Genomic DNA, 10,165 nt, shown 5'->3' on the forward strand with positions numbered 1-10,165 from the left:
AAAGGCACATCGGAACTATAGTGCACTTTCATCCCGGCCCTTAGTGGGAGCTGGCGGGTCCCCCCATACCCGCCATCTCAAGGCTATTGTAACTATCCTTTTTAAAATATATACAAACTCTCGGTTTATACAAAATTTTGAAGTAGACTAGGACATCAAAATTTGTATATCTTTCCAAAGGTAGAATTTGTTATTTGTGCCAGGGATATTTTATATATGTGATCGTCTAATTTAGGACTTTGTTCTACATTGTGTTTTTATAGTAACTGATTCTTTTAGGTTATATTAGGAGTAATGACTATTCACTTTCATTCTCGAATCCGAGTTTAGTATCTCTTAATAATTAATTTAAATTAAATGAAAATAAAATTTATCTCTAACATACTTGTAAAAGGTTTACAAGCTATATTTACAATACCCATTACAAGTATCTAGTCGCTCCCCTCATTTCTTAAAAAAAAATTCGATTCGAAAATTGAACATTAGAGCGACAGACTGGGCAAATTACATAATTGAATTCAAACAAACGGTCCAGACAAGTTTGGCATTGCGTGTGACCGCATGGGATCAACACCACTTCGAGTGGGTTAGTCGCACAGATGTTGCAACGAAGGGGTTGAGGTTCGCGATCATTATCGTGGCGGGGGGGAGACGCGGGCAGGACATCGGCGGGTACCAGAATAGGAGCCTGGACCACCTCCGGTGCTACCTGCTCAATGTTATCTGCAATGACAACTTCTTGAGCGAATTCTGGGACGTTATCTACAACAGCCTCAACGCCTACGTCCAACAATCTGCTCGTTTGCACTCTCTAATCTGTTATAATTTGTTGTGGTCTTGGATTGCCAGCTGCTTGCCAAATTCTAAGGAAAACTGCCTCATACAGAGGAAGGTTCTGCATCAGGACTACAGCAGGATGAAAATTGTGTCCAGCAATTATACTGTGTACCGTTAAAATTTGGCAAATTGACAATCCAGCTGGGACAGTCAGGAATGTTCCATCGATGACTAGTACTTCACTGTCAGCGATGCAACGTTCGAAACCGCGCATGACTAATATGACAGCTTTTCCTTCCGCCACCGACACAGTGGCGAAAAGAACAGGACTTAACAAGCCTTATTAGGCCACCGCATATTCCTCCAAGGTGAGTGGCTGAGCCGGCTGTGAGTTTCTCCTCCACTTCCGCATCGATGGCAGCACACTCTCGTAGAGCAGGTGAGATGCAGCATCCGGATATCTGTAAAAAAACATTCCAAAATATTTATTTCAAACTATATTACAAAACATATCATCTTGCTAATTTTTTTTTTTGCATTGAATAAACTACTGCACTGTTTGAATATTCTTTGACTTAATAATAATAATAAAAAATGTTTATTTAGGTTACACACAAATGTAGATACATAAAATAAACAAGGTACAAATTAGTTGGAAGGTGGTAACACTAAAAGGCCTGGGCTCGGCGAATAGCTTGCCCAGAACGACAACACCGATTTTCAGCCCTCGCCTTATGGAGAATAAACCAAAAAGGAAAAATGAAGTTTTTAACTGTTGGTAAATTGATTAATCAACGAATATTCCTATAGGGATGTTTCAAATTAAAATTATATAATTAATATAATAAACTGTTAACTATGTAAATAATATATAATAATGTGAATAATAGAAAAACATAATGTGTCAAGAAAAATATCAAATCGCTCAAACTGTTATCAGGTACAGGTGTTATACCACTAAGTATTCCTAGTTTTTGGCTAGAGCAGACTTGATTGACTTCTATTATCCTATGTTACTCCTAAATAACAAAGGACACTTTTTACATAATATTTACTGTATTATTTCAAAACACAAATGATTGCACTGAAGTAACTTACATAATCTCAACAACCATTGGTAGTGTTTCTATTTACACAACCACCAGTGTATATAGATTGCACTGAAGATTTATATTTAATATTTGCATCACCTTACCTACTAGTTAATAATGCTATCATAGTTTTTCATAGTAAATCATCAATCAAAAGAAAAAATATACACACATCACTTTGGTATTCTGAACTAATTGAATGTCCAAATAAAGGGTCCATAAATAAGGTGGTATAAACAACACAATTCTTAAGAAATAGTTATCACTTACCTGGCAGCTTCTTCCTCATATATGGCATTCAGAGGAATACTCTCCTCTGAAGCCCTCCTCTTTAGTTCCTGGAACATTGTATTGCTGAAAAAAGAGAGGGTTATTTTATAACCTTGAGTAATTACTTTTAAACCGGGAAAATCCATTCCCACAGAAAAGGACCAAAAAATATAACATGGGCAGGGCTGTCTCAGAACAAAATATCCAAAATATTTTATTACATATACTGTCAAGCAAAAGTGCATATACAAACTTTGCACATCACCATGAAATTTACAACAAAACAAGTGACTTTTAGTTGTAGTTGGCTTTTTACAATATTACTTACAGTATTCTTTATGAACAATAAAACAAGCCTGCAACTCAGCCTAAAGGTCATACACTAATAAAAACAAAGAAGGTATTTTTGTTATCTCACCAATTAAGCACCCAGGGAGTAGGGGAATGATTGTGCTGCCCAATCGTCGGTCCAGCTTTAAACGTTGAGTGTCGAAATCGCAGTTTTTGAATTACTTAGAGTAATAAATCCCATCCCGCAGTATCCAGTGCGCTGGACACCGGTCGCTGGCGCACCTCATGATTGTCGAGGCCCCCCTCGAGCGACTGACCACATAAAAGTTATCATCCCGAGAAAACCACCTCGAGTTCCCTTTGTAGGGAAACTACAAGAGGAGCTCCAGGTGGCCTGGGAGCCTCAGGGTGACGGGGATCGGGGACAGCTTGCTGCTCAGCCATTACTAAAAAAAATCCAAAATTTATAGTATTTAGGTGAATATAAAAAACGTTGTGTCGAAATCGCAGTTCTTGAATTTTAAATTTGAATAAAAAGCACGAGTGTGGATAATCCAGCCAAGCACTTTAGAAACGAAATGACAGACCGCGGTTAGATTGGCGGTTCGGTTGGGTTTGAAAATAGTGTTGCCACACAAACAGTATAAAGTTTTTAAAAATTCCATCAGAACAAAAAAGAAATATTTGATTATCGTATTAAGTGAATCTAAAAGCCTCCGCAGACAAGAGACTTATTCGCACAATAGTCTAATCGGCACATAATGTGAATAAGCATGTATTAAATAAAATAAATAAATAAAAATCATTTAATTCAGACCATAATAAGTCCATACATTGTTAGTAAAATAATACTTCAGCGACTGACTATCGGTCGACCAAAAAATTGAATTGTGCTTAACTTTTAATTTTAAACCATATAAACATTAAACTATCGAGACTTCTTCATGTGCATAGCTGCAATTGGCGCATATACACTGCCGATTGTTTAGTTTACTCGTCGATTAATTCCTTTGCTGCATTTCCCCTGACGGTATTCACATAAGATGTGTACTAAAATTCTAATGCTGAATACGGCGAAAAATTCGAGTTGCTGTTGCCGCGATAAAGCATCGTCTTCACTCAAAGACGGACTGCTTGGGCACACTATAATCTTCGATAATGCAAACGAAAACTTTATTTTAAACTTTTACAACATGTTCCTTTTAACAATAATCAAAATAAACAACCAAGTCGTCATAGTAATTTTATTTAATTATTTCAATATGATTTTCTTCCTTTCTTTTGTCATTGTCATTCATTGTCTCACGTCTCTCGCCAGTAACATCAACGTCCTCCCTCGACGTGAAGACCGATAAGGTCGTACAATTTTCTCAAACTCTCAGATGTCTTTCAACTGGAGTTCAGTGGTTACTTCTCTACATTAACCTCACCATATATTAGAAACTGTCGTCTAAAGAAGTGTCGAATCCTTGTGTGTTTGGTTCGTCTGTGGAATCGTGACGTAGGTCATTGGGAGGATGTTTTACTAGCAGTTCCATCAGATCATTATTATGCACCATCATTAATGCTTCCGCATGAAAGATTCTTTAAACATCCTCGTAGAACAGTAGACGGAGCACTCTTCTCGGGAAAATTCAGAACCTGCAGGAGGTAATGAAGTTGTGTGAAACGATGAAGCTACTTCTCTTCGGCGATCCTAAAGGTGGTGATGTGGTGTTATTTCAACCTTTGCATTTTTCATAATTTTTATATTTAGAAATTGTTACGTTGACATTGTCACTGTAATTTTTAATGAAATAAAATCAATATATTTGGTGTGCCGTTTATTTATTACATCGATATGTCTGTTAAAAGATTGGTATTCTTGCTTCAGAAATTTAGTGCAGTCTTAAATTGAGGTGGAGTGTTGTGAATGGGATCTTCTTGAGGATCGAAAGAGGTTGTTGCACTATTAGGTTGATTCTATAAGGAAGATATATTTAAAACAGTAGAGAAAATATGTGCACGAGATAGAATTTTAATTTTATTATTTTACGTTGTTGTTCAATCAATTTATTAGTTTAATAATAAACATTATTTAAGTAATTTACAGTGTGTAATTCCTAACCAAATTCTATCAAACTGCGTTAAATCAAATTTATTATTTTTTAAGTATTTGTTATAATTTGTGTTACATTTTTTGTTATAGTGGCAACAAAATTTCTTTTCTTCATCCCAGTCTAAACGAGGCACAAACCATAAATGACAGAATAATCTGTTGACCAATAAGAGACCAGGTGAGCTGACCAATCAGGGAAGTGGTCATGAATTATCGGGCCGTGCAATATCACCCCCGTACCGTTAATGTACAGCCAAATAATTCGTGTATAAGTAAAGCACGGCCTAATATTCCGTGACCAGTGGTCGCCAATTATCAGGTCGTACATTATCGTGGCTGTACAATATCGGTACGGTCTGGATAATGCACAGCCACGATAATGCACGACCTGATAATGTACGGCCCAATAATTCATGTACAAACAAAGGTTTGTTTGTACATGAATTATTGGGCCGTGCATTATCGGGTCGTACAATATACGGACTCACATAATTTGAATTTGAATTGAAGTTGACTGCGAGTGAGATCAAATACGCCCATTGAGTGACCGAAATAGCAATAGATGTACGACGCATAGCTATACATGATGCTTGAAAAATGCAACACCATATTTAAAGTTTAGGAAAATTATCAAGATTATTAAGTCTGTTTTTAAGAAGAAAGATCAAATTTTAAATAGAACATTTTGACTTCAGACTTTACGGCTTAACTATGTACTTGGTAACTAATATTAACTTATATTGTATATAGTATTTCAGTAAATATAGCATATGAGTAAGATATCATTATTCATTTTAAATACTTACCTTCTTTAATTAATGTTTTTAGGATAATAAAATAACACGCAAGGCTTTCTACCTCCAAAATAGTTTTTGAAAAATTGCTTCCAGTATCAAAATGATTTAGTCAAGTTATAAATTGTTATCACAAACTCGTCAGATAGTTAACGCGTAGCTTCGAGCACGTGGTTGTATTCGAATAATATTCGTCGTCAAAACTTTATAAGAGGTTCTCTCTGTTAAATAGGTTGGTCGCGGTGCATAAATTCCTGTGTTTAGACCGTTCCATTACCAGTTTATCATACAATAATTCAGAAAAATGTCTTATCCTAAAGAAGGTAAGAATTATAATTATTTCTTTTAAATCTAGTATTATACGACTAACTTACGAAGTTTTATGTTTCGTATTTTTTTCCTACATTATTCATTGTATTGTACCTTTGGATTTGTTTGTTTGGCCTTGAACAAAACTTTTAATTTTGTTAGTGGTACGGATGGGTATTTGACTAAAGGATAACTTTTTCATTAATCCACTCATTTTTGACCTTGACCTAGAAAGATGAATAAAATTTAGTTCTAAATTTGATGTATTAAAATAGAATAATTTCAATTTTTCTGATAATTTCCATGGATAATAAAACTTTATTTGATTTCCTCCGATTCAAATATCGCATATAAAGAAGCGAAGCTTTATAAGTAATTAATTGAAGGTATAAATTAATATCTAGACAAAGTATTGATTGATATACTTTTCTTTAAAATTATAAAAGTATAGGATGTTTAAAACTTACTGATCAAAATGATTTTAAAAATTATTGATCATAATTTATAATAGAGCATTATCCTACCCTATCTTTCTACCGTAAGACTTGCTTATTTTTCTGATGTTTTTCAGTTGGTGGTCTGAAGCTGGGCACTTTGCTCATAGAAGGCAAGACAAAACAAGTGTTTGATTTACCTGAGCAACCTGGTCATTGTCTGCTGTTGAACAAGGACAGAATCACCGCAGGAGATGGCGTCAAAGCTCATGACTTGGAGGGGAAAGCGGCCATATCTAACCAGACGAATGCTAAAGTTTTTGAAATACTCAAAGCAGCCAGTAAGCACATTAGTTTTTTTTTTAACTTAAATTACTCAAATTTACTCGAATCGCAAATCATGAAGGTTAGCTTATGAATGGAGAATTATGGTTTCGAGTTTCATGAACGATGTCCTAGCTTAATTTTAATATTAAAAGCTTAAAATATGTACCAACCACCTGTTTTTGTATAGTAAAAACTATAAAAAAACAGGTGCATAAGCAAAAAGTACTTAGTGGACGGTAAGACAAAAACTTTTTGGTTTAATTGTCTCTGTAACCTCAGCTTACGACGCGACGTATACTTGCCTCTTTAAATAAAGCCCGCTACACACGAAGGTAATGAATAGGTAAATAATATATCCTATTTACATGCTACAGAAACATTTCATTATTGTATTTGTTCTAGATATATTTAGCAATATTCTGTTTGTATTACATAATCCGATATCATTTCACTTGTTTCTCCTGACCTCATATAACACCGGAGTATTATCTCGCTTGTTTGTAATTACGAAACTTAAACTATACATAACTTAAGGTCATATTCCAAAGATACTATGTAATAAATAAGCTGCTTATATACTATAATGTAAACATACCTATATCCGTTACATAAATTACGACAGGATGGTTTTGATTTTTTTTTTGTGACATAGTAGTCACTATTTGCCTTAAAGATGCATTTACAGTTTCACCGGGCTTGAGGTGACCGGGCGCAGATGGCGCTTAGCCTAAACCTCGTTTAAAAGTAACTAGGCTCGAGGTCTCCCTCGAGAGCCTCGGCTCGTGCTTTTACTTCGTTATTATTACCGGATTGGTTATGTTTTGATGTTGGTATGTCTCAGAAACTTTTTGTGAACCAATAAAAAAAAAAGCTTTTATTGAAGACGTTATTGCTTTCGCCTTTCGAAACAAAAATTCAAACATCCCTGTTCAACGTCTGACAGATAAGGACAGTGAGAAAATTATTCTTATTCAACATGGAAAGAAAACGAATGAATACACTTTTCAATTTAAAAAAAAAACTGACTAGTATACTTGTTTTTTCAGACATAAAAACAGCATTCGTCAAAATAGCGTCACCAACTGCGTTTATATCAAAGAAATGCGACATGGTGCCGATAGAGTGGGTGACGCGGCGGCTAGCGACTGGCTCCTTCCTCAAGAGGAACCCCGGTGTGCCCGAGGGCTACAGGTTCACTCCCGTCAAACTGGAGACATTCTTCAAGGATGACGCTAATCACGACCCCCAGTGGTCAGAGGAACAACTACTGTCCGCAAAGTTGAAAGTTAACGATGTTGTGATTGGTAATTTGATATTTTTTTGCAATTTGATATTTTTACTCTTTACAGTTGTACTATAACCCAGAATAGTTCCTGATAGTGAAAACCCACAGTCCATAGTTGTATACCTTTGTGGAAAGGAGAATAACTGTCTCCTCTTATGGTATCATTATTAATCATAATTTTTATTAGACTAACTTTAATTTATAATGAGGTTTCTAGGAACATACAAAATGGGGTTTGGTCCAAAATCGATTGGTCCATAGTCTGTACGGCCCAACGGGAATTACCTAACATTTTTCGATTTCTATCGTTTCATCGAAGGGGCGTACACTTATCCAGTTACCTATTTCTTATAATTCTGTAATTTCTGTTTGTTTATAAAACAAGCTTTCCTTCTTTCGCAGGACAAGATGAAGTCGACTACATGAAGAAAGTCACAGTATTGGTTTTCGAAATACTAGAGAAGGCGTGGGCATTGAGAGATTGTGCTCTAATTGATATGAAAATCGAGTTTGGTGTTGACACTGAAGGTACAAAAAAAAAAAAAATTAATCTTACATTTCTACATAATATAAGCTTTCGAATTTCGAAAAAAAGGGAATACTATAATGGCCGCCATGTACGAAATTTCGACACATGACACACGTATCTAAGATTTATATTTAAATTTCGAATAGATTTATTCTTACTTGATTGTTACTCAATTCTTTAAGTATTTTTTTTCTTTTATTTATTACGCAATATCGTTCCAGGCAACATTCTGGTGGCTGACGTCATCGACTCTGACTCCTGGAGGTTGTGGCCTTCGGGAGATAAGCGTCTAATGGTCGATAAACAAGTAAGATTTGTTTATCTCATTCTGGCAGCTATTATTATTTACAACGATGTTATTTTGTACTTAGCTATGATTGCATCATATGTACTTATTTTTTTAGAAGACACATTATTTGGTCAGATTTCGTCATCATTTAAAAATTTAAAAACAGATATTGAACTACTCTTAATTAATATTTCGCATTACTTACTGTCAGTTATAGTCTACCTTTGGTTACTTAAATGGCCGCTTAGTAAATATTTCACATAAAAATATACTAGGAGAATCTCTTATTGCCGACTCAACTGACCCTGTATCATGTACAAACAAAGCTTTACTTTTAAAAACTTTATTAACAGGTATACAGGGACTTGAAGAACGTAACCGCCGCTGACTTGGACACCGTAAAGCGTAACTTCGCTTGGGTCAAAGATCAGCTCGACCACCTCAAGCCAACAATACACCACAAAGTCGTCGTTTTCATGGGCTCCCCACAAGACAGGGAACATTGCAACAAAATTGCTAATGGTAAGTTCAAAAAAAAAGTTAGTAAATAATTCCTTTATTTCTGTAGGTATAAAATAAAAAGTTCACTATTAAAATTTTACAAATACAAGGAAACAAGTCTAGATAGTATGATACTGGGCGGCCAGAAAAAGGTAACACCAATAGAAAATAATTAAACGCATTATTTTTAATAATCCAACCAACAGCGGCCAAAGAGCTCGGTCTGGAGGTGGATTTGCGCATCACGTCAGCGCACAAGGCGACGGAGGAGACGCTGCGCATCATGCAGCAGTACGAGGACACGCACGGGGCGCTCGTCTTCATCGCGGTCGCCGGCCGCTCCAACGGCCTCGGGCCCGTGCTCTCTGGCAACACCAGCTATCCTGTCATCAACTGCCCGCCGCCATCTGACAAACTTGTACAGGTTAGAATTTCAGAATTGTGTATAACGCAAATTATCAGAAAAATGGAAAATGTTATGTGATTTTTGGATAAGATTGTGTGTGATAACATTTTTAAAATATTTAATAATAACTGAAAATTAGCCCAGTTAATGAACCTCTGAAGTTTCATATAAACAGATTTTTTCTTTTTCTGTTTTTCTTAATAATGTTACCAGTGTTAAGCCTACCTGTGCTGCCACTTGCCAGTGATAACTTATTATTTATTTTGTTAATTTTCAATCAATGTTTACCTTTAAGGACATCTGGTCATCTCTGTCCGTGCCATCTGGTCTCGGGTGTGCCACAGTGATATACCCCGACAGCGCTGCTATCATGGCTGCTCAGATCATCGGTCTCCAAGATTACCTCGTCTGGGGCAGACTCCGGGCTAAGCAACTCGAAATGAGCGCATCTCTTAGAAAAGCTGACAAACAAATCAGAAATATGTGATTTATGAAATATTACAACTATTGAAAAATTCAATGTTGTAGAATACTCGAATATTTAATCGGTTAATACCGATAAAATTCGCAATATATTAAGGTTTTTAAAATTTATTTCGAATATGTTAAAAAAATTTGTAATCATTCCAATAAATTTATTTTAAACAGGGTGTGTCTCCTTCTTCATTCTTACACAACAAAGAAAAAAACGTAGAGTTCTAAAGAGTCAAATAGGCGGTCCATGATCTCCGACGTACAAAAAGGGTAGAGTGAAACCTTGGCTA

General features: G+C 35.6%; 1 protein-coding gene and 1 long non-coding RNA gene across 2 annotated transcripts; one reads left to right on the top strand and one right to left on the bottom strand.

Annotated features, from left to right (window-relative positions):
* Window positions 1-381: 381 nt before the first annotated feature.
* Window positions 382-3,160, bottom strand: LOC123723479. The gene is made up of 3 exons (XR_006756762.1): window positions 2,557-3,160; window positions 2,139-2,222; window positions 382-1,238 (listed from the first exon to the last, which is right to left on the bottom strand). It is a non-coding gene; the product is annotated as an uncharacterized LOC123723479 (long non-coding RNA).
* A 2,319-nt stretch (window positions 3,161-5,479) lies between these two features.
* Window positions 5,480-9,939, top strand: LOC106711899 (multifunctional protein ADE2). The gene is made up of 8 exons (XM_045686303.1): window positions 5,480-5,644; window positions 6,202-6,405; window positions 7,438-7,695; window positions 8,079-8,204; window positions 8,427-8,512; window positions 8,848-9,016; window positions 9,202-9,419; window positions 9,697-9,939. The coding sequence occupies exons 1-8, from the start codon at window positions 5,626-5,628 to the stop codon at window positions 9,886-9,888; spliced, it is 1,272 nt and encodes a 423-aa protein (XP_045542259.1). The 5' UTR covers window positions 5,480-5,625; the 3' UTR covers window positions 9,889-9,939.
* Window positions 9,940-10,165: the final 226 nt, after the last annotated feature.

This window comes from Papilio machaon, chromosome 3, assembly GCF_912999745.1.
Source record: "Papilio machaon chromosome 3, ilPapMach1.1, whole genome shotgun sequence".
Lineage (NCBI taxonomy): Eukaryota > Metazoa > Arthropoda > Insecta > Lepidoptera > Papilionidae > Papilio > Papilio machaon.